The following is a 23164-nucleotide window of genomic DNA, read 5'->3' as shown; positions in this document are numbered from 1 at the left end:
GCCACTATGCCTGGCTAATTTTTGTATTTTTAGTAGAGACAGGGTTTCGCCATGTTGGCCAGGCTGATCTCGAATTACTGAGCTCAGGTGATCCGCCCACCTCAGCCTCCCAAAGTGCTAGGAGTACAGGCATGAGCCACCGCGCCTGGCTGAGTTTTAATTTTCTGTAGAGATGAGGTCTCACTATGTTCCCCAGGCTGGTCTTGAAGCCCTGGGATCACAAGTATGAGCCACCACACCTGGCCTCCCTTCTTTTTTCCATACTACCTAAGAAATGCAGTGTGTATTTACACAGACAGCCCATCTTAATCACACATGGCTGGTGGCCACTGTAGTGTGAGCACAGCTCTTGGTTCTGGGCTACTCCTTCAGGCCCAGCTCTGAACTGCAGTCACTCCAGCATGAACGTATGTGGTTAGTCTCCCCTTAGGAGTCTGCTTCTAGCATGGGCACAGCTGTTTTTAGCATGCTCCATCATCATAGTCACTCAGCCTGCCCAACTGTGACCCGGCTCCCCAGGAGACAGTTCATTTTCAGCATGCCCTGTTCCTGTTCTTTCCCTCAAAGGAGCTCCCTCCACACCCCTCACCTCTGCCTGGACAGCCCTCTGCCACATGCCATGCTCCCACACGAGGCTGGACTTGGGGTAACCAAAGTGGGGGTGGGGCCCCAATGGGTGGATGGGAGGAGTTCCAGGGAACTCCACGTGGGTGACCCTGGATCACCTGCTCCCATCTCTGCCTACATGCACCCTCATCGTGACCCCTATTCATCCCCAGGGAGAAGTCTCATTCCTGGTTGAGCACAGGCTGGTTTACCATGGTGATTGCGGTGGAGTTGTGTGACCACGTGCACGTATATGGCATGGTCCCCCCGAACTACTGCAGGTGAGCCTTCCTTGCCAGCACCCTCCCAGGACAACACTCAGGCACTGGCCGGAGGATGGAGCTGGGAGGGCTGGAAACCTTGGCTGAAGGTGCCTTTGAGGGCCTCTGCTTCATTGTTTTCAAACTGTTCTGCAGGGATCTAGACTTCTTCTGCTTCCTCAGGGGCCTCCACTCCAAGTTCAGCCAGTTTATTTATTAATAATAACTATTAGTAGGAGCATTATATATGAAGAGCCCACTAGGGGACAGCTATACTTTACTGAGTACTGACCAGGTACCAAGCATGGCTACATGTAGTCTCTCACTTACTCCTCACAGCAACCTTATGGCATAAGAACTGTTAATCTTCCCATTTATTAAATGAGAAAAACTGAGGAGTATGTTTTATGAGTAGCCAGAGGTCCTCCAAACAGCAGGAAGAGGGACCAGGCCCCAGTGCCCACAGCCCTCACCACTGCTCTACACTGCCGCCCTCTTGGGGAAAGGAAAAAGTGCCACTGCATTAAAAAAAAAAAAAAAAGTTTGGTGGTTACAAACCTAGTCCACCCTGCACCCATTTTACGGATGGGGAAACCGAGGCCCCAGGAGGTGTGGGGATTTCTCTTACTGAGGTCCTATGGCAGGCGAGGGCCTGAAAGGGCAAGGACCCTGCCAGCACCCACCCTGCCCTGATGACTCCCGTCTGCTCTGTCCCAGCCAGCGGCCCCGCCTCCAGCGCATGCCCTACCACTACTATGAGCCCAAGGGGCCGGACGAATGTGTCACCTACATCCAGAATGAGCACAGCCGCAAGGGCAACCACCACCGCTTTATCACCGAGAAAAGGGTCTTCTCGTCGTGGGCCCAGCTGTATGACATCACCTTCTCCCACCCCTCGTGGACCTAAGCCACCCAGCCTGTGGGACCTCAGGAGGGTCAGAGGAGAAGCAGCCTCCGCCCAGCCGCTGGGCCAGGGACCACCTTCTGGTCAATCAAAGCTCGCCGGAGTGTCTCCCAGCTAATCAGGGCCTTGAGGAGGATTTATCCTCCAGCCAATCAGGGCTTGGGGAATCTGTTGGCCAATCAGGGATTTGGGAGTCTATGTGGTTAATCAGGGGTGTCTTTCTTGTGCAGTCAGGGTCTGCGCACAGTCAGTCAGGGTAGAGGGATATTTCTGAGTCAATCTGAGGCTAAGGACATGTCCTTTCCCATGAGACCTTGGTTCAGAGCCCCGGGAATGGACCCCCCAGTCACTCCCCACTCTACTGGGATAATGAGGTCCTGTCCCAAGGAGCTGGGAACTTGGTGGTGTCCCCTCAATTTCTAGCACCAGAAAGAGATATTGTGTGGGGGTAGAAGCTGCCTGGAGGCCTGGCCAGAGAATTTTTGGGGTTGTGGAGGTTGTGGGGGCGGTGGGGAGGTCCCAGAGGTGGGAGGCTGGCATCCAGGTCTTGGCTCTGCCGTGAGCGACCTTGGACAAACCCTTCCCCCTCTGCGGGCACCCTTCTGCCCACACCAGTTTCCAGTGCGGAGTCTGAGACCCTTTCCACCTCCCCTACAAGTGCCCTCGGGTCTGTCCTCCCCGTCTGGACCCTCTCAGCCACTATCCCTTGCTGGGAGGCTCAGCTCTTTGGGGGGTCTGGGGTGACCTCCCCACCTCCTGGAAAACTTTGGGGTATTTTTGCGCAAACTCCTCTAGGGTTAGGGGACTGTGAAGGGAGTGGGACAAATCTTAAGCTGTTTTCTTAGCCCCTCAGCCAGCTGCCATTAGCTTGGCTCTTTAATGCCAGGACTCCTCTTCTGCCCTCTAGCAGGGAGGTTTTCCAACTGTTGGAGGTGCCTTTGGGGCTGCTCCTTTGTCTGGAGCCACTGGGGGCTTCCGTGGGTCTCCCCCGACCCCCTGTCATCCTGGGATGACTGCCGGGAGCTGTGTCGCCTGGGTTCTGTCCCCTGGCTCTGTTATCAGGCACTTTATTAAAGCTGGGCCTCAGTGGGTTGTGTTTGTCTCTTGTTCTTCTGGAGCCTGGAAGGGGAGGGCTTCAGGAGGAGGCTGTGAGGCCGAGGGGACCAGATGGAGGAGGCCAGCAGCTAGCCATTGCACACTGGGGTGATGGGTGGGGGCGGCGACTGCCCCAGACTTGGTTTTGTAATGATTTGTACAGGAATAAACACACCTACGCTCCGGCTTCGTGTCCTTTGTCTCCTGCGTCGAGCACAGCCTTCTGGCCTAGCGCTGCATGAGGCCTCAGGACTGCGTCTTCCGGTTGGGGGATTCCAGTAAAGCGATCCTCAGCTTTTTCAGAGCCAGTGGCCAGTGAGGTGTGTATTTTGCATCTTGAGTGGAGGCCTGGGGACTCTGGGAATGGTGGGGGCGTGTGGAGCCAGACCCATCTGGCTTTTCCTGTCCCCACCTCACCCTGCCTGTGTGACCTTGGGCAAGTCATTTCGCCTCTGAGAGCCCCAATTCCTTCAAGGGCAAAAGGAGACCAGACACCGCCCTCAAGGAGCTCAGGTTCCAGGGAGGGAGGAGTCCCGTGGTGCACTAGGAAGAATTCGCACAGAAGCTGGGAGAAGAGTTTGAGCAGTGAGTGCAGAAGGGGTGGGGGAAAGACAGCCCAGGCCACAGAGCCAGAGATCTCTCAGCTCCTTAAGGGTCTGGGGACCTGATGACTGGGAGCTGCGATTTCCTGCCAAACCCAGCAGGAGGGAGCCTGGCGGGCTGTAATGCTGGCAGGGGTGTGGTGAGTGGTGGTCTCCGAGTTGCCACCAGCCTCTCTGCAAAAGGGCTGTGTACTCCAGGTTGGCAGGAGGCAGGGGTCTGTGACTCCAGAGATTACAAACTGTGTGGGCAGATAAGATGCCCTCGGGGGCGAGGCCTAACAAAGAGTGACTGTGTAAGACACGGGCAGGCAGCCTGCTGGGATCCCCCAGGGCCCCTGAGCTGCTGGGGACAGGAAAGAGAACCCTTCCGGGCACTGGGCCAGCCAGGATGGTGGTGATTGGGGCTGGGAGACATGAATGGCACCTTGTATCTGCCTCTCAATTCACGTAGCCAATAAGCAGCCGCATGCTGCGCACTGTATTAGGCACAGTTGATGAGGGCAGGAGTGTCTGATGGGAGGAGTGGCCCACAGAGAAGCCTCATGGTGGGATCCCCAGCTTCACCCAGTAGGCAGTGAGGCTACAGCAGGAGGGAGCAGTGAGAGATGAGACTGCCTGGGGCCAGATGGCATAAGGCAAGGCCATAAATGTCAGTCTGAGGGGGCCGAGAGCCTTAATCTTTCTTGTCTTGCTTAGAGAAGTCAAATGGGACCACAGCAGAATGGGCAGGAGGCTGACAGGTAGCATGGCCCAGGGCCCAGGGGCCGACCAGACACAGTAACAGTGGCAGTGGGGCCGGGGGTGCTAGAGAGACTGGGACTCCATGTAAAGTCTACATGGGGAACGGAAAGCCGTGCATGGGCATGGGAATATGGGAATATGGCACCCATCCAACCCCATGCAAAGGCTTCTGGGAACCTGGATCCAGGAAGAGGTTTTTTTTTTGTTTTTTTTATGAGACAAACTCACTCTGTCACCCAGGCTGCAGTGTAGTGGCGCAATCTAGGCTCACTGCAACCTCCGCCTCCCAGGTTCAAGCGGTTCTCCTGCCTCAGCCTCCTGAGTAGCTGGGATTACAGGCACATGCCACCACGTCCGGCTAATTTTTGTATTTTTAGTAGAGACAGGGTTTCACCATGTTGGTCAGGCTGGTCTCAAACTCCTGACCTCATGATGCACCCACCTCAGCCTCACAAAGTGCTGGGATTTCAGGTGTGAGCCACCACATCTGGCCTTCCTCTATTTTTTTTTTTTTTTTTGAGATGGAGTCTCACTCTGTCACCCAGGCTGAAGTGCAGTGGTGCAATCTCGGCTTGTTGCAACCCCTGCCTCCTGGGTTCAAGTGATTCTCGTGCCTCAGCCTCCCAAGTAGCTGGGACTACAGGCGCTTGCCACCATGCCTGGCTAATTTTTGTATTTTTAGTGGAGAGGGGTTTCAGCATGTTGCCCAGGTTGGTCTTGAACTCCTGGCCTCAAATGATCCGCCTGCCTCGGCCTCCCAAAGGCTGGAATTACAGGCGTGAGCCACCACACCCAGCCCTGGCAGAGGTTTCAAGGTAGAATTCCTCCCAGAATGCTGTGGCTCTTCTCTCTGTCCCTGGAGGAGGGAGAGGTCAGTAGGAGGGGTGTCAAGAGGGGGTCGGTTCCCCAGGGGGAAATTCAGTGGAGCATCAGGAGGTGGGACTCTGGTGGGCCTAGTCCCCAACTCCTCAATCTCTCACCCCCTCAGTGGGACCCAGTGGAGAGTGGCCCACTCATTGCTAAAGTGAGCTTCCTGAAGCCTCTCTCATCATAGCCCTCTTTGCCCTGAAACCTTCATGGCTCCCTGTTCACTGGCCAGCTCCAAACTTACAGCCTTGTCTGGCGTTTGAGGCCTTCCTGCACCTCCATCTGCACCTGCACCCCTCTCCTGGGTACCTCAGTGAGGCTAGTGCTTCCTCCCTCTGTGCAGAGGGCCCTACCCCCACCCCTCCTTGGGAGGGGGCGCCTCCCACCAGCTGCAAACCTATGAATGGCAGCCGCTCCTCTCTGGGCTTCCCGTCCAGCTTCCCGTCCAGCTGCTTTCTGCATCCATTTGTTTCCTGCGGATGCCCCACCAGCCAGGCCCCCTGGGGCAATCCCCAATCCCACTACGTGCTGACTGGTGGGTCCACATGTGAACTTCAGAGTGAGGAGGCCCGGGTACATCCCCTGCAACCCCTATGTCAGTTTGTTTTCAAGTCCTGGAATTTTTTTCCCTTCCCTTCCCTTCCTCCTTCCCTCCTTCCCTTCCTTCCTTCCCTTCCTCCCTTCCTCCCTTCCCTTCCCTTCCTTTCCCTCCCCTCCCCTCCCCTCCCCTCCCCTCCCCTCCCCTCCCCTCCCCTCCCCTCCCCTCCCCTCTCCTCCCCTCCCCTCCCTCCCTTCTCTTCTTCCCTTCCCCCTTCCTCCCTTCTTCCCTTCCCTCCCTTCTCCCTTCCTTCTTCCTTCCTCTTCTTCCCTTCCCTTCCCTTCTTCCCTTCCCTTCTTCCCTTCTCCCTTCTTCCCTTCCCTTCCCTTCTTCCCTTCCTTCCCTTCTCCCTTCCCTTCCCTTCTTCCTTCCCTTCTTCCCATCCCCTCTTCCCTTCCCCTCTTCCCTTCCCCTCTTCCCTTCTTCCCTTCCCCTCTTCCCTTCTTCCCTTCCCCCTTCCTTCCCTTCTTCCCTTCTTCCCTTTTTCCCTTCTTCCCTTCCTCCCTTTTTCCCTTCTTCCCTTCCCCTCTTCCCTTCCCTCTTCCCCTCCCCTCTTCCCTTCCTTTCTTCCTTTCTCTTCTTTCCTTTCTTTTTTTTTTTTGAGACGGAGTCTCGCTGTGTCCCCCAGGCTGGAGTGCAGTAGCGCGATCTCGGCTCACTGCAAGCTTCGCCTCCCGGGTTCACGCCATTCTCCTGCCTCAGCCTCCTGAGTAGCTGGAACTACAGGTGCCCACTACCGCGCCTGGCTAATTTTTTGTATTTTTAGTAGAGACGGGGTTTCACCGTGGTCTAGATCTCTTGACCTTGTGATCCGCCCGCCTCCGCCTCCCAAAGTGCTGGGATTACAGGCGTGAGCCACCGCGCCCGGCCTTTCCTTTCCTTTTTAGACGGAGTCTTGCTCTGTTGCCCAGACTGGAGTGCAGTGGCACGATCTCAGCTCACTGTAACCTCTGCCCCCCAGGTTCAAGCAACTAGGATTACAAGCGTGTACCACTACACCCAGCTAATTTTTATATTTTTAGTAGAGGTGGGGTTTCACTTTGATAGCCAGGGTGATCTCACACTCCTGGTCTCAAGTGATCTGCCCTCGGCCTCCGAAAGCGCTGGGATTACAAACATGAGCCACCGCGCCTAGCTAGAATTTTTTCTTTAACCAAAATATTTTCATTTTAATTTTGTTCCTAAATGTCACAAGCTACAAAATATTTTTTAAAAATTGGTTTCATTTTTATATGTTTCTGTTTTTAGATTTTTTGATCATAAAACAATACAAATGATAGAAGATAGAAAGGGAGGGTATTGCCGAGTCCTATTAGGGTATAATCTTCCAGATCTTTCCTCCATGCAATTTTTTCTTTTTCTGAGACAACATCCTGCTCTGTGTCTCAGGCTGGAGTACACTGGTGTGATCACGGTTTACTGTAGCCTTGACCTCCTGGACTTGAGCAATCCTCCCGCCTCAGCCTCCCGAGTAGCTGGGACTACAGGCAGGCACCATCACACTTGGATAATGAAAACTTTTTTTTTTTTTGTAGAGACAGGGTCTTGCTATGTTGCCCAGGCTGGTCTCAAACTCCTGGGCTCAAGCGATCCTCCTGCCTCAGTCTCCCAAAGTGCTGGGATTACAGATGTGAGCCACGGCACCCAGGCTCCAAGCAATTCTTTTTTCTTTCCCTCTTCCAGTCTTTCTGTCCCTCTCTTTTTTTCTTTTCTTAGGTTATACCTGGGAAATAAAATTCTGAAACGTTAATATTATAGAATTGGTAGAAAATCCATAGTTCACATGCAAATAAAATAAAATAGATACTTAAAATTGGTTTTTTAATTTTAAAAAATTACTTATTTTATTTTAAAACTTGTGGTAAAAAACATATAACGGCCGGGCGCGGTGGCTCAAGCCTCTAATCCCAGCACTTTGGGAGGCCGAGACGGGCGGATCACGAGGTCAGGAGATCGAGACCATCCTGGCTAACATGGTGAAACCCCGTCTCTACTAAAAAAATACAAAAAACTAGCCGGGCGAGGTGGCGGGCGCCTGTAGTCCCAGCTACTCGGGAGGCTGAGGCAGGAGAATGGTGTAAACCCAGGAGGTGGAGCTTGCAGTGAGCTGAGATCCGGCCACTGCACTCCAGCCTGCGAGACAGAGTGAGACTCCATCTCAACAACAACAACAACAAAACAAAAAACATATAACATAAAATTAATCATCTTAACAGTTTTCACACTGTTGGATAGCAGAGCTCCAAAACTTCGTCATTTTGCAGATCTGAGACTCTGTACCCATTAAAGAGCAATCCTCCCCTCCTCATCCTCCCCGGCTCCTGGCAACCACCATTCTACTTTTTTTCTATGAGTTTGACTCCTTTAGATACTTCAGTGTAAAATAATCATACAGTATTTGCCTTTTTGTGACGGGCTTATTTCACTTACATAATGTCCTCAAGATTTATCCATGTTAAAGTTGTTATATATATATATATATATATGCGCTCATTGTATGGAAAAACAAAAATGCTTGGGTGGCTGGGCACTGTGGCACACACCTGTAATCTCAGCACTTTGGGAGGCCAAGGCAGGAGGATTGCTGGAGCCCAGGAATTTGAGGCTGCAGTGAGCTATAATTTTGACATAGCACTGCAGCCTGGGCAACACAGTGAGACCCTGTCTCTTAAAAAAAAAAAAAAAAAGCCTGGGGGACTGGGCGCAGTGGCTCACGCTTGTAATCCCAGCACTTTGGGAGGCCGAGGCCAAGGCAGGTGGATCACTTGAGGTCAGGAGGTCGAGACCAATCTGGCAAATATGGTGAAACCCTGCCTCCACTAAAAATACAAAAATTAGCCAGGCGTGGTGGCACGTGCCTGTAGTCTCAGCTACTGGGGGACTTGAGGCAGGAGAATCTCTTGAACCCGGGAGGCAGAGGTCGCAGTGAGCCAAGATTATGCCACTGCACTCCAGCCTGGGCAACAGAGCGAGTCTCCGTCTCATAAATAAATAAATAAACAAACAAATAAATAAAATGCCAGCTGGGCGCGGTGGCTTACGCTGTAATCCCAGCTCTTTGGGAGGCCAAGGCAGGCAGATCATCTGAGGTCGGGAGTTCGAGACCAGCCTGACCAACATGGAGAAACCCCGTCTCTACTAAAAATAAAAATTAGCTGGGTGTGGTGGCGCATGCCTGTAATCCCAGCTGCTCAGGAAGGCTGAGGTAGGAGAATCGCTTGAACCCGGGAGGCAGAGGTTGCAGTGAATTGAGATCATGCCATTACACTCTAGCCTTGGCCACAAGAGCGAAACTCCGTCTCAAAAAAAAAAAAAAAAAAAAAAGCCTGGGGAAGCCTTTAAGTAGGAAGTGGAAGTGTCGCCTCTAGCCAGGCGGTCGCAGGCACACACCTGCCCTCTCTGTCCTGTTCATTTCACCCACTCTAAGATGTTTTCAATTTGATTGTAAGACAATGTAATTTTAACTTTGTAGAGTTAAGATGCAAAAAAAAAAGAGAAAAGTCTGAGAATAGATTTTACACACACACATACACACACACACACACACACACATACTTGCATGTTTGGAGTCTTTTTAAAATTTACTACTTTTAATAATAAAAAAAGAGAGGCTGGGCGTGGTGGCTCATGCTTGTAATCCCAGCGCTTTGGGAGGCTGACACGGTGGATCACAAGGTCAGGAGTTTGAGACCAGCCTGGCCAATATGGTGAAACTCCGTCTTTACTAAAGATACAAAAAGTTAGCCAGGTGTGGTGGCTCATGGCTGTAATCCTAGCTACTCGGGAGGCTGAGGCAGGAGAATCGCTTGAACCTGGGAGGCGGAGGTTGCAGTGACCCGAGATCACACCATTTCACTCTAGCCTGGGCGACAGGGTGAGACTCCATCTCAAAAAAAAAAAAAAAAGAAAGAAAAAAAGAAAAAGTAGAGACAGTGTCTCACTATGTTGCCCAGGCTGGTCTTGAACTCCTGGCCTCAAGTGATCCTCCTGTGTCGGCCTCCCAAAGTGCTGGGATTACAGGCGTGAGTCACTGCACATGACCTCAAGTCATTTTTATGCAGGTGGGATCAGAAGAGTGCAGTGGGGCTTTTTGCCTATTTCTTTCTTTCTTTTTTTTTTGAGACGGAGTTTCGCTCTTGTTGCCCTGTTGCCTAGTCTGGAAGTGCAATGGCGTGATCTTGGCTCACTGCAACCTCCGCCTCCTGGGTTCAAGCTATTCTCCTGCCTCAGCCTCCCTAGTAGCTGGGATTACAGGCCTGCGCCACCACGTCCGGTTAATTTTTGTATTTTTAGTAGAGATGGGGTTTCGCCATGTTGACCAGGCTGGTCTCAAACTCCTGACCTCAGGTGATCCACCCGCCTCAGGCTCCCAAAGTGCTGGGATTACAGGCATGAGCCACAGCGCCCGGCTTTTTTGCCTGTTTCTTACCAATGCTATGTGTGTCTGAAGCCTCTTGTCCCATTAACCACAAACAACTTGGGCTTCCTTTCTCACTCAGACCCTATGGGAAAGTTGCCAACTCCTCACCCACCCTGGCTGTGCCATCATCCCAGTGAGTCCCTGCTGGCACTTTAAAACCTTCCTATGCAAATTTGTGCCCACATGTTTCCTTGAAACAAATTTCTTAAAGTAGAAGGGTGCATTTGAAGTGTGTGTGTCTCTGTGTGTTATTTTTAGAGATGGGATCTCATTATGTTTCCCAGGCTGGTCTCAGAATTCCTGGCTTCAAGTGAGCTCAAGTGATCCTCCCACCTCGTCCTCCCAAAATGCTGGGGTTACAGGAGTGACCATCATGCCCAGTCCATTTGAAATTTTGATTTACTTTGTCAATTGCTTTCCCCAAAGGTGCCAATGCACACACCCTTGAGAGGGCCTTTCAAACAGCTTCTAATGCAGAACTCTGACCCCACTGCACCTGCCCCCCGACAGATGGGGAAACTAAGGTCCCAAGAAGTAAGGATTTATCTGACATCACAGGTAGCAGAGATGCTAGGCCTCCTGGTCTCCTGGCTGTTGTGGTTGCTAAGGCACCACCACTGAAGGTGTTCTCTATCTCCTGGTAGTCTCACTCTCTTGCTCAAATACTTTCTATGGCTCCCTAGGGCCTATAATACAAACTCCAAATTCAACCCACCTCACCATCTGGGGCTGCTGCCTGGGCTCCCATTCCTGCCCAGCTACATCACTGAGCACCTACTACTATGTGCCAGTCCCCCTGCAAAACGCTGGATAAACACGTGGCTTTCTACCAGGGAACCTTAGGCAAGGTATTTGACATGCTCGCCTCCCGTTCCTCTGCTGTGTCTAAGGATTCGCAGATGCGGCTGGAGTCTGCTGCTTAGCACAGGAGTGCTCATTACTGGGATCTATTCTTTTTATCAAGAGCGCAAATCCCTTCTCTGGCTATCCACAGCCTTCTGAATGTCCCACATCCTAGCGCTCACTCACTGGGATGAGTGAGCTGCCTGGCAGCTCCAGGGGAGCAGGGCTGGTTTTCTATCATCTTCTACCTTACTGGGTGGTTTTTGGGGTTCTGGGGGAGTTCCAGCCCCAGAGAAACTCCAAGGGTCCCTCCCAACAGGTGAGGAGTCCCAGGTGGGTCTCTGCCAGGGCCTCTGGGCAGGCTCTGAGGGCGGGCTTAGGAACTGTGGCCAGCAAAGCCCCTGAGTCCATGCCTCAGTCCCCTTGCTCCCTGGTCTGGCGTCTTTCTGCCACCATTGCGGATTTTGCGCAAAGAGCCACTACTCTCTGAGCCTCAGTTTCTCCAGCTATCATAGGGAAAGCCTGGCCTTGTACCCTGGAGTGTACCTTAGGCACAGTGGGGGTACCGCAATGAAAAACTCTCGGCAAACTGTAAAGTGTAGTTCGCGTGTGTGGGCACAGCCACCTGGGGGTGCACGATGCGGGGCACATGGTGCCGGGCGCGGTGTCGCCGCACACCCGGGCTCGGGTTCGGTACCGCCCCGCTTCCCGGTCCCTGGTCCGCTCTCCCTCCCTCCTTCCCGCCCTCCCTGCCTTCGGGAACGCCGGCTCCCGGCATGCCGCGCGCTGACAGCCTTATAAATAGTCGCCTTTGCCGGCGGCCGCGAGGACGGGTAGGGCACGCACTGGCCCCGGCGCCCACCCGCACCCCTCCCCAGGTCAGTGCGTGCCCGAGCGTGTCTGGGGGGCGCCTCCGCGGGGAGGGGCAGCGGCACCGGGGGAGGGCGGGGGCGTGCTGGTGTGGGGCTCTCTGGGGTCTGTGAGGCTGTGTATCCGTGGTTGTGATTCGTGTGTGTTTGCGTGGCTGTTCCCTGGACGCTGGGGATCTGTGCCTCGCTGCCTGTGCCTTTGTGGATCCGTGCGTGTGCGTGTGCGTGGTGTGTGTTGCAGCCCCTTCCAGCCTCCCAGATAGTCACCCCTTTGTTCTGGCTGGCACTCCTGGGGCTCCAGGTCACTGCCCTTGGTATGTCCCAGCTGGGGCCCAGAGAGGGGGAGCTGTGGCCTGGCTCCCTGCCCCAGAGGACCTGGACAGGGGCAGCCTCTGTGCTTGGTGGGGCTATACTGTCACACCACTTCTAGTGCTGGGTGCATCACCCCCTGGATGCTCAGAGCTTGCCCTAGCCTCCTGACCAGAGCCCCAGGGCCAGCGCTTGGGGCCTCCCGGCAGCACTGCTCAGTGGCCACCTGGTACTCCTCAACAGCAGCAGGACAGGCCCAGAGAGGGGCACCAGCTGCCCAAGGTCACACAGCTAAGTGATGGAGCTGGGATTCGAACCCTAGTCAGTTGCTACCCACTGGGAAACGACTAGGTTGGGTCAGAAGCTGGAAGACCTGGGCTTGCCTTGGCCTTGCCTTGTGATTGGGGTTAAGTCACCGTCCCTCTGGGCCTCGGCCCCACAGACCCCTTAGCAGACCATCCAGTCATATTAGGAGTCGCTGGGGCCTCAACCCAGGGGCCTTATAAGGCCTGGGTGCTTAGCCCGTAACCCAACTCCATCCTAGACCCCTGTCCTCTGTGAGGCCTCCTCACAACCCAAGTTATTTTAGATCAAGGAATTGGCAGGTGCCAGCAGGGCGGAGGGGCTTAGATTACCAGGAGGGGGCAGGGCAGGGCAGGGTCGAGGCCACTTCTCAGGGCTTCACTGTGGTTGTTCCTGGCCCAGGACACTCCCCCTCCCATGGGCAGCTGCTGAGGGGCACCTGGCAGCTCCTACCCCCGCTGAAGCACACTCAGCAGGAAAAGTGGCTGCCACTCCTGCCTGGGGCAGCAGGGACATCAGCAAAGCCACTTCAGCTCCTACTGGGTGCCAGGCCCAGAGTAGCAGAAACCCAGGGCCGAGATGGACCCTAGCCGGCCCTCGAACCAGCCTGTCCTCCTCCCCATGCCTCAGTTTCCTCCCAAGATGGCAGTGAGGATGGAACGAGGCTCCCCAGCCCTGTGCTCAGCCTGTGCCAGGCCCAGTCAGTGGGACCCCACGCCCACAGCACAGAAGAGGGGTCCAGTACAGCGTGGTTGTGCGGTGCAGGGCAGGTTTCCAGGAGGCACCTGCCAGTGTGGGAGTGGAGGGCAGAGTCCAGGAAGGCTTCCTGAAGGAGGTGTTTCCTGAACTGAGTCCCACACAATAGTGAGGTGGGGAAAGGCATCCAGGCATTGGGTACAACATCTGCCAGTGGCAACTGATAGGGTTGCAGAGGGAGCAGAGGTCAGCTCACCGGGACCTGTCCACTATGTCAAGGGGCCCAGGCTTTGTCTGGGAGCCGAGAGGGCAACACATGCAAAGTTGTAAGCGGGTGTGTGATGTGGTCTGATGCCTGCCAGAGAAAATCCTGCAAATGGCCTGGCAGGGTGTGGAGGCTTCGAGACCCACGTGGAGGCGGGGGCAGTGGCCCGGCCTCTTGCTTAGCACAGGACATAGTGGTGAGGAGACAGATGGAGAGAGCCTGGGGAGCGGAGGGTTGGGCAGTGGCTGTGCAGGGCTGTGGAGAGGAGGGGGGGCCTTCACACTGACTCGGCCTATGGCTTGGCCAAAGGGGCCTGGAACTGGGACTTGGGGAGGGCTGTTCAGAGCCTGGGAAGCCTGTGAGGCTCCTGGGGCCTGTCTGTGGGGCTTGGATGTCTGGGGCTGGGGAGAGAGGCCTGGGCTGCCTGCACAGGGATGGGAGTCCTTAGAGCCTGAAGCCAAGTAGAGAGGGTGCTGTGGGTGGCCTGGGGTGGAGGTCCCAGTGTGGGTGGGGTTGCTGGCTGGAGGTCAAGGCTGGAGGGGAGTGTGGCTGTAGTGGTCGTGAGTGGCCTTGGGGAGGGCTGGTGGGTGGGGGCGAAGAAGTGGGGGCCAAAGGTGTCCAGGGGCGATCCTGAGATGGGGGGTGAGGTGGGGGAGGTCCTGGGGTTGTGGCAGCACAGGGTGGGGTCGCAGATGTGATTGGGCTCATGGGCAGGCTGAGGCCAAGGTAGGGGCAGTAAAGCCTCAAAGGATGGGGGTGCAGGGGCCATGCGTGGGGCTGGGTGCTGGACCTGTAGAGGTGAAGGGCCTGGAACCACCTCATTTTGACAACTATAAAGGGCTGTGTTCATGCAAGTGGCTGCTGTAGATTCCTCCACCTCAGGCCTCTGTGTCCGTTAGAGGATCCCCATCCAAACCTCATCCCAGACACACATAGTTTCTGGCCACCTCCCGCCTCCTGGCAGCTTCCCTCCGGCCCTGGGGAGCCTCGTCAAGGCATCTGAGCAGACGCTGGCCTCGCGCCCTGTTTTCTGAGAGTTTAGAGGGGAGCAGCTCTGCAGTTGTGTGGTCGCTGTTTATGTCCCTCGGTGCCATCCTTACCGTCCCAGCCCCTCCAGTGGGAACCCAGGTAGATGGGAGACAGCTACTGCCCTTCTGTGACAGGTGAAGCCAGGGAGGCCAGAGAGGAAAGGTGATTTTTCCAAGGTCACTTTCCCAAGGTGACTTTCTCAGGGAAGGTCCTGGGCCTTCCCTGCCACCAGCAGCCCCCTCTGCCCTCAGACTGCGTGTCAGATCTGGCACACACCGGTTGCCTTGGGTGTGGCTTAGCAGAAGGTGAGTCAGGGTGAGGAGGAAAATCCCTCCCCAGCGTGTGCCCTTGTCTTGCAGAGCATTGACACGGCTCCCCGGACCTCGGCAGGATGGAAGGTATGAGCCTCCTCTTCTTTTGCCCATTGCCTGGGCCTCAGTGTGCCTGATTGTTAAGGGGGTGCACTCTCAGGGAGACATTCTGGGAGGGGTTGGAGAAGGTTCTGGGGCTGCCAGAGGGGGCCTGGCTGGGAGCCTCCAGTATCTTCCTCTGGCCTCTCACGGGATGTGCCAGCTCCAATATTAATTTTAGAAGTGATGAGGCCTCCCCAAGTCTCCTGAGGGCCCCAGCACACATCCTCTATGCTGGATTTATAGAGCTGAGACCCTGCCCCGTGGAGAGGCCACAGATACACAAAACAGCAGGTCTAATGAGGACAAGGCAAATCCCCATACCTCTCTGGGACTCAGTTTCCCTATCATCCAGTGAGGGTGGGCCTTGAGGAAGTCTTGGACTCTCCTGGCTCCCATGGGCTGGGACTTAGAGGGAGACACGGGCGGGCAGAGTCCAGAACAGGCCCGCCCTCAGCTGCTGGCAGCACCATCTGTCCAGTCCCTGGCACTGTGCCTTGGCCTGGGCAGCTCTTAAAGACATTCGGCGGGCCTGCTGCTGCTGCTGCCTGAGCTCCAAACATCAAGAGCCACAGGGCTGCGGCCTCCCCACCCCGGGACAGGAGCCCGCCTGAGGAGCCGTTCTTGACAGCTCCTATAGAGCTCCAGCCTCATGGCTGGGAGGGCCCCTGGGAGCCACCCAGCCCACCTCCTCCCTCCAGCCTCAAGGCCCACCCTCACTGGAAGGGGCAGAGAACCAGAGAGGGACAGGCCTTTCCTAAGTCACACAGCAAGGTGGGATACAGCCTGGTCCTCTATTTCCCTGGGAAGCAGGGAGCCTCAGAGCCCAGGGGAGGAGCCTGAGTTCCGGTTTGGGTTCTGGCATCCCTTGAGCAGGCCCTGCCTCTCTCGAGCTCGGATTTCCTCTGCCCAGTGGGGCTGTGGCCTTGCTGGGATCTAACAGCAGGGAGGATGAGACAGGTTGGAGCCAAACTCACCACCCTCTCTGGGCAAGAGTTCTACATGCCCACCACAGCCCTCCACCCCGGCAACCGTCTGCATGGCAACATATGTTGTGGTTGCTAAGCCCACATTGGCACTGCCAGGGGAGGCGGGTGATGGGCCAGCCCAGGGCCTGAGAGGGGAAGGGCAGGGGACACGGGAGACACGGCAGGACGGGACTATGGGCTGCTGCTCCTCGAGTGACCCCCGCAGAGAAGACGATCTGAGGGCCAGAGGTGACCAGCCCCTGGGGTCCAGCCACCCACAGGGAGGCGTCATGAGGGTTGGCGGCCCAGCCCACTGGCTGTGCGGAGAGTACTTAGCCTCTAGGCCTTTGCCTCCGCCCGTCTGGCTGCCTGGGGCGCCCTCCCTTCCCAGACGTCTCCCAGGCTCCCTGCTCACTCTGGGCTGTGACTTGTCTGCCTCCCTGACAGGAGCGCCAGCGGTGTCTGTCCCTCCGCCTGGGGCCCAGCACAGGCCTGGGACTCCAGAGGTGCCTCTGGCTGTGAGTCCAGCGAGTGACTGAGCCCTGCTCCCCTTTTCTCTCCCACAGAGAAGCTGAAGAAAACCAAGATCATCTTTGTGGTGGGTGAGTTGCGGGCAGGTGGGTGGTGCAGCAAGGGTCTTCTTGCTGGAGGGAGGCGCTGGAGGGAGCCTGGGCCTGGGGCTGCACCCTGGGCTCTGCTCCTCCCTCGCCGGGAGACCCTGGCAGCCCCTGTCCCTCCTCGGACCCTGTGTCTTGGGGTTTGTGAATGGGTGGGCGTTTGCAGGTGGGCCTGGCTCAGGGAAGGGCACCCAGTGTGAGAAGATCGTGCAGAAGTATGGCTACACCCACCTCTCCACCGGTGACCTCCTGCGGGCCGAGGTCAGCTCAGGCTCAGCCAGGGGCAAGAAGCTGTCGGAAATCATGGAGAAGGGACAGCTGGTTCCGCTGGTGAGTGGGCCCTGGTGGGGAGAGGGGCAGGGGATGACGGGAGCCCTGACTAGGTGTCCCACCAGCAGCACAGCCCACGACACACAGGCAAAGCTGATCGTAACCGCCCCCGGCTCCAAACCCTTCTGTAGTTCCCCATTGCCCTGGACAGAAAGTTCCTTCCAGAAGCTCCCAAGACCTTGCAGGACTTTGCCCTGCCCCCCACTCTCCCCCTGCCCTCCATCCTCCAGCCACCCTGGCCTCTGTCCCCTCAAACTAGCCATACTCCTTGCCTGGAATATTCTTCTTCAGCTTTCAGACTTCCCTAACTCCCCAGATTTGGCCTAAGACCCCCCCCCAATTTTCTACTCCAGAAGCCCCACTTCTCTTCCCATACAACCTGTGCCATGCTTGGAAATGGAGAAATCATCTGTGGAATGTGTCTGTCTCCTCACCAGTCCCTGAGCTTCCCAGGGCAGGGAAGGTCTGATTGTCCCATGGCCATGTCCTCGGGACCCAGGACAGCACCTGGCTGGAAGGAGGGGCTCAGTGAATACTATCAGTAGTGAATGCATCGCATCATTCATTCACTCCGTCCAGGTCTCCACAATTCCGCGGAGCCTTAGGGGGAGGCTTGTTTGGGACATTTGTGTCGGGGAGAGGGCATTTCAGGTGGCAGGACCAGCTGGAACAGAGACCGGGAGAAGGGATGGGGAGGAGAGGCTCATGGCCCCTTCCTCATTTGCTGTGCCCCAGGAAACAGTGTTGGACATGCTCCGGGATGCCATGGTGGCCAAAGTCGATACCTCCAAAGGCTTCCTGATCGATGGCTACCCGCGGGAGGTGCAGCAAGGAGAAGAGTTTGAGCGACGGGTAAGGCACTGACCCAAGTGGGGATCCTGGTGGGCTGGGGCAGGATAAGATTCCCATCCCCGGCCGGGCGCCGTGGCTCACGCCTGTAATCCCAGCACTTTGGGAGGCCGAGGCGGGCGGATCACAAGGTAGGAGATCAAGACCACGGTGAAACCCCGTCTCTACTAAAAATACAAAAAATTAGCTGGGCGCAGTGGCGGGCGCCTGTAGTCCCAGCTGCTCAGGAGGCTGAGGCAGGAGAATGGCGTGAACCCGGGAGGTGGAGATTGCAGTGAGCCGAGATCGCGCCACTGCACTCCAGCCTGGGCAACACAGTGAGACTCCGTCTCAAAAAAAAAAAAAAAAAAAGACTCCCATCCCCATGGGCGGGCCTGCGGGGGCTGCTATGCAGGTCAGAGTTCTGAGCAGGGGCTAATTCGTGGAGTGTGGGTGAGGAGGAAAACCAGGAAGACTTCCTGGAAGTGTAGAAGAAAACGTGTAGAAGGGGAAGCGCCAGGCAGGGGAGTTCCCAAACCTGGGCTCAGATTCCAGCTCAACGGCTTGAGATCTTGGGCCAGTCATTCTGCCTCCTGAACCTTAGTTTTCCCATCTGCAAAATGCAGGGAATGGGGGGACCAGGTCACAGCTGCCTTAAGGGGCAGTGTGGGGACTGGACAGGATGCACCCTTCAAGTGTGGGGCTTGGCTCCCCATAAACACACAGAAAGTCAGGGAACAGCATTGGCAGGGCTGGAAAGGTAAGGCCAGTGTGGGGAGAACAGAATATGTGGGCAGGGCGACAAGGGATGTTCCAGGCTGGCTGGAGGCTGCAAATGCCATGGAGGGACATCAGTCTGCTTCCAGGGGTCATGAGGAGCCTGGCTGGAAAGAGCAGGCCTGGAAAATGATAGCCCTGAGCTTCCTAGCACGGGCACCCTGCAGACACACCTTTCCCAGGGCGAGACACCTCACACACACACACACGTGGACACTTGCACACACACGTGCACAAAGCCCACAAGTTCATACACACAAGGAAGGCCGGGCATGTGCATGCACGTGTGCACACACACGGTAGTGGATACCGTACTCCTCTACATGCGTGACACAGATGCAGCACACATATGCAGGGATGCACACGTGCTCGCACACATGGCCCTGTGCACACACATACACCTTTACCTCGGTGTCACAAGACTGTATGGGAGAAACAGATGGGACTGCAAGGGCCTAGGAGGGAGAGGTCGGCAAGGGCTGCGGGGAGCCTAACCAGCATCCCAGTGGGCTAGGGCAGGATAAGACTCCCATCCCCATGTCTCATTCCCATGCCCCGTCTCCGTGGGGCCTTCTGGGCTTCCGTAGCTTCCAGCCTCATCTGGGGGTAGGAGGCCATATTTTCTGACCTCTGAATGGCTGCACGACCTCAGGAAAGTGTCTACCCCACTCTGCCCCTCACCTTCCCTATCTGAAATGGGGGTTAGCTGGATTCCTTCAGACTTCACCCCTGACGCTGTGTCAGGTGCCACAGTTCTGAAGAATGTCCCGGCCTGGCTCACACGTACCAGCTGTGTGGTATCACCTGTGACCCTCAGGGCCACGTTTAGAAAATAGAGTTAATGAAAGTCGCCGGGCTCGGTGGCTCACGCCTGAAATCCTAGCACTTTGGGAGGCCAAGGAGGGCGGATCACTTGAGGTCAGGAGTTCAACACCAGCCTGGCCAACATGGTGAAACCTCATGTACTAAAAATACACAAATTAGCTAGGTGTGGTGGCGGGTGCCTGTAATCCCAGCTACTCAGGAGGCTGAGAATCGCTTGAACCCGGCTGACGGAGGTTGCAGTGAGCCATAGCCACTGCACTCAAGCCTGAACGACTCCGTCTCAAAAAAAAAAAAAAGTCCTCACCCTCCCAGGGCTGTTGTAGGTGCCGCTGAGGGCGGCAGGCTCAGGCTCAGCCCTGGGCCCAGGCCTGCTGTGGCCTCCAGGGGTCCAGGCAGCTGGTCTTCTTGGCTCTGGACACCAGGGGGCGTCAGGGCTTCACCAAAGGAGGGAGAGTCAGCCTGGAAGTGTGGCCGGTTCACACCCAGAGCTTTTCTGGAGACTGGCAGTGCCCGGTGTGGGCTCCTCGGGCTAAATGCCCATTGTCCTGACTGGGAGATTGAGGCCCCACAGCCAGAATCTCAAGCCCAGAGGCTGAGCTGGCTCTCCCAGATTTACCACCTCTGCCGGGGGTGTATAAAGAGCCTACTGTGCTTGGTTCTGGAGACCCAGATGAACCAGAGACTGTGAGTCTGTGCCCTGGGGGAGCTCAGTAGCTGATGGATGATGATGAGGGGCAGGTAGCCTTGAAGTCAAGGTCAGAGTGCTGGGTCCAGGCCCGCCTTTGCCCCCATGGTAATCTGTAAGATAGAAGCAGCTGCTGGGTGGTGCGGGGTCACTGGACAGGAGGAGCTGTCCTCCCTGAAGGCAGCTGACGCTGTCACCCCGAATCCTTCACTACGCAGGGCTAGGGATGAGCATCAGGATGGGTACCACAGGCGAGGACAAAGGGCTTGTTCCAGGTCACACAGCTGGACGAAGGCAGGGGTGAGCGTGGGTCCAGGTCAGTCTGACGCCGGAGGTCAGGCTGCTTCTCACCTCTGTCCAGCTGTGTGGCCTTGGGCAAGCCTCTTGGTCACACAGCTGGAAAGAGGCATGAAACAGCCTGACCTGAGAGGCAGCGCCCCAAGGCCTTGACAGGGGCCCAGGGCCAAAGGTGCGCAGAAGGCCTTGAGGGCTGGCCCAGGCAGTTGGAAACAGGAGGCAGGGCTTGAAGGTCCCAATCCCATTCCTAAAGCTGTGGCAGTCACGGGTGGCTCTGCCCTCCCAGCCAGGCAGCTGTGGTGGTCGGATTGAGCGAGGCAGGGGCTGCAGAGCCTTATTCCTCTTGCCTTTCCAAGGCGTCCCATGGATGACATGGATGACATGATGTTCCAGTGACAGTCAGATTGCTCAGAGCCCCCCAGAACTCAGCAGCCGCTCACCCCTTCCCTCATCCCTTGTTCCTTTGTCAAAGGACCCCAAAATTGTGAGACAGGTGCCTCCCTGCCCTCAGGGGCCCTTGGGAGGCCTGCTTAAGGAAAGATAAAGGCACTGGAAGAGGCTGTTCCAGGAGGCTGGGAGTACTGGGGGGCAGGGGGTGGCATCAGAAAGACCGCCCTGAAGAAGTGAGCTTTGAGTTGAAACCTGGCGCTTGGTACTGAGGTGAAGGTGAGTTAGGCTCAGGCTTGGGGGAGAGGGCTCCCAGCTGAGGGACCAGCATGGGCACAGGTCTGGCATGGAAGGAGGTGGATGAGAGCCTAGAACAGAGAGAGTCAGGCTCTCTGAGTCTGGCAAGGAGTGTGGACTTTCTCCTGAGGGCTCTGGGGAGCCATGGTAGAGGTTTGAGCAGGGGAGTGGCAGGAAAGATTGGTTTTAGGAAGGTCTTTCAGGCTGCCTTGGGGAAGGGATTGAGGGTCTGAGGGGGTATCTGTTGGGGCCTCATAGATGGGAAGATGGGGAGGAGATGGCCCTAGGGGGCGGGAATGGGGTCCCTGTCACATGGTGCCCGCCTGCAGATCGGACAGCCCACACTGCTGCTGTATGTGGACGCAGGCCCCGAGACCATGACCCAGCGGCTCCTGAAACGTGGAGAGACCAGCGGGCGCGTGGATGACAATGAGGAGACCATCAAAAAGCGGCTGGAGACCTATTACAAGGCCACAGAACCCGTCATTGCCTTCTATGAGAAACGCGGCATTGTGCGCAAGGTGGGCCCCGCGGGCCCAGGGGGAGCTCCGGGAAAAACGGGTTCCTATGTGGTTCAGCCTCAGCTCGCCGTGTGGCCTTAGGCCAGCCCCTCTCTCCGAGCCTTGGTTTCCCCACTGGTTCAATGAGGGGCTGCTGTCAATTAGGCTGGGCTCGGGGAGGCAGGCCTGGCCTCTGGGACCTGCCATGGTGAGGCCCACCCGGCTCCACCTGGTGACTCAGCCCTTACGGCTTGTCTCCCTGCAGGTCAACGCTGAGGGCTCCGTAGACAGTGTCTTCTCCCAGGTCTGCACCCACCTGGACGCCCTGAAGTAGCAACACTGGAGCCGCTTCCCCAGCTCAGAGCCCCACCCCACCCCTGTCCTGATTCGAGGTCCTCCTGGCCTGAGCACAGCACCTCCACCCTGCCCGGCTGAGCACAGACGGAGGAAGCCGCTTATCCTGTTTTCATGGACAGCTGAGCACTAAAGGAATTTCTAAGGACATTTGGTTTTACTGCTTTTCTCTGCTTCCAGTCGGAGTTGATTCGTGTGCTTGTGCCCACCTGGCCAGGAGTCCCCAGCCCCTCACCCTCCGTTCCTCCTCAGCCTCCCTTTGCCAGCCACCCCTCCTCTAGCTCTGGTGGGAGGCCCAAGGCCCTTCCTCGCACAGGGCATTTCTGGCCTGAGGACCTGGTGCTGAGTGGCAGGGCCCCTGCTCTGAGGGGCTCATGTTCACGCACAGCCGGTCCCAGCCTGGGCTCCTCTGCATCTTGCTCTGTGGCCTTGGCCCTGACCCCCATCGCTCTGAGCATATGTTCCATGCCTGGCCCTTGCCGGGGCCTGGACTGCACAGGCAGCAAGGTCATGGGCTGAGTGGGGCTTCTTGGGCAGTGCGGGCAGCCCACGCCAGCCGGCCCAGTGGGCAGTGCCTTGGCTTCCTTGGTGCAAGAGGCTCTGAGGGTCTGAAAAGGGCATCTCGATGGCATGGGTGGGTGGGGAGTCATGTTACTGAAATTGAATGGGGGAGGCTGGACGAGGTGGCTCACGCCTGTAATCCCAGCACTTTGGGCAGCTGAGACAGGAGGATCACCTGAGGTCAGGAGGTCGAGAGCAGCCTGGCCAACATGGCGAAACCCCTTATCTACTAAAAATACAAAAATTAGCTGGGCATGGTGGCGCATGCCTGTAGTCCCAGCTACTCGTGAGGCTGAGGCAGGAGAATTGCTTGAACCCGAGAGGTGGAGGTTGCAGTGAGCCGAGATTGTACCACTGTACTCCAGCCTGGGTGACAGAGCGAGACTCCGTCTCAAAAAAAAAAAAAAAAAAAAAAAGAAATTGGGGGAATCATGGTCATGGGTGAGACCGAAGGACTTCCCCCTGTGTTGCCCTGGACACAGCTCACCCTCTCTGAGCCATTGCAATTCTAAAACGGACTCCATGTCCCCCTCACCTCCACCTCAAGGTCAAGATGAGAACACACTGAGTGAGGAGTGTATGCTGTCCATTGCCACGGCCATGGACCTACCAGAGCAGCCTGGCCCGAAGCATGCAGGGCCCCAGATGACTTGGGGACACCCCAGAATCCCCTGGGGAGAACCTTTCCTGCGCTCTTTCATTTTTTGACCTCATCACTGAGAAAGGCTCAGTTTGGTGCTCATGTGTCCTTAACACCTGATGTGGCCCAAGCTGGGCTCCCTTTAAAGCCAAGACAGCCTCTGTGGGCCACACCTGCCCGAATGAAATCCGAACAATTGGGGCTGGTCATAGCAAGTGGGGCTGGTTTTTCATTTCCATTGGTTATTTAAAGTTTCCCTTAAAATAAACGATTTTAAGTTA

General features: G+C 56.3%; 2 protein-coding genes across 21 annotated transcripts in view; both read left to right on the top strand.

Annotated features, from left to right (window-relative positions):
- ST6GALNAC6 (ST6 N-acetylgalactosaminide alpha-2,6-sialyltransferase 6) overlaps nucleotides 1-3051 on the top strand; it is a 23137-nt gene extending 20086 nt beyond the window's left edge. For 9 of the 18 annotated variants that reach the window (XM_033191882.1, XM_033191865.1, XM_033191834.1 and 6 more), the window contains 3 exons: nucleotides 780-887; nucleotides 1588-1880; nucleotides 1915-3051. In XM_033191882.1, coding sequence (XP_033047773.1) covers nucleotides 780-887; nucleotides 1588-1880; nucleotides 1915-2030 — 517 coding nt within the window. In that variant the 3' untranslated portion in view covers nucleotides 2031-3051. Of the gene's footprint in view, nucleotides 1-779; nucleotides 888-1583 lie in introns of all 18 variants that reach the window. The other 9 variants (XR_004432698.1, XM_033191966.1, XM_033191942.1 and 6 more) reach the window with 4 other exon arrangements.
- Nucleotides 3029-23164, top strand: AK1 (adenylate kinase 1). 3 transcript variants are annotated; one of them, XM_033192007.1, is made up of 7 exons: nucleotides 3029-3185; nucleotides 14767-14805; nucleotides 16352-16387; nucleotides 16569-16732; nucleotides 17468-17584; nucleotides 21158-21349; nucleotides 21594-23161. In XM_033192007.1, the coding sequence occupies exons 2-7, from the start codon at nucleotides 14799-14801 to the stop codon at nucleotides 21660-21662; spliced, it is 585 nt and encodes a 194-aa protein (XP_033047898.1). In that variant the 5' UTR covers nucleotides 3029-3185; nucleotides 14767-14798; the 3' UTR covers nucleotides 21663-23161. The 3 variants fall into 3 exon arrangements, with proteins under 3 accessions (XP_033047898.1, XP_033047887.1, XP_033047877.1); XM_033191996.1 differs by lacking the exon at nucleotides 3029-3185 and adding an exon at nucleotides 11694-11814 and having other exon boundaries at nucleotides 21594-23164; XM_033191986.1 differs by lacking the exons at nucleotides 3029-3185; nucleotides 14767-14805 and adding an exon at nucleotides 15879-16034 and having other exon boundaries at nucleotides 21594-23164.

Source organism: Trachypithecus francoisi, unplaced genomic scaffold (assembly GCF_009764315.1).
Source record: "Trachypithecus francoisi isolate TF-2019V2 unplaced genomic scaffold, Tfra_2.0 Contig01585, whole genome shotgun sequence".
Taxonomy (NCBI): domain Eukaryota; kingdom Metazoa; phylum Chordata; class Mammalia; order Primates; family Cercopithecidae; genus Trachypithecus; species Trachypithecus francoisi.
Note: the sequence above shows the minus strand (reverse complement) of the source record. Positions and strands in the feature narration are given on the sequence as shown.

Coding starts and splice junctions, on each gene's coding strand:
- AK1 (XM_033191986.1), top strand. CDS start 15,980: ATGGGCTGCTGCTCCTCGAGTGACCCCCGCAGAGAAGACGATCTGAGG. Junction 17,585..21,157: donor GAGAAGAGTTTGAGCGACGG/GTAAGGCACTGA, acceptor GCCCGCCTGCAG/ATCGGACAGCCCACACTGCT. Junction 21,350..21,593: donor AACGCGGCATTGTGCGCAAG/GTGGGCCCCGCG, acceptor GTCTCCCTGCAG/GTCAACGCTGAGGGCTCCGT.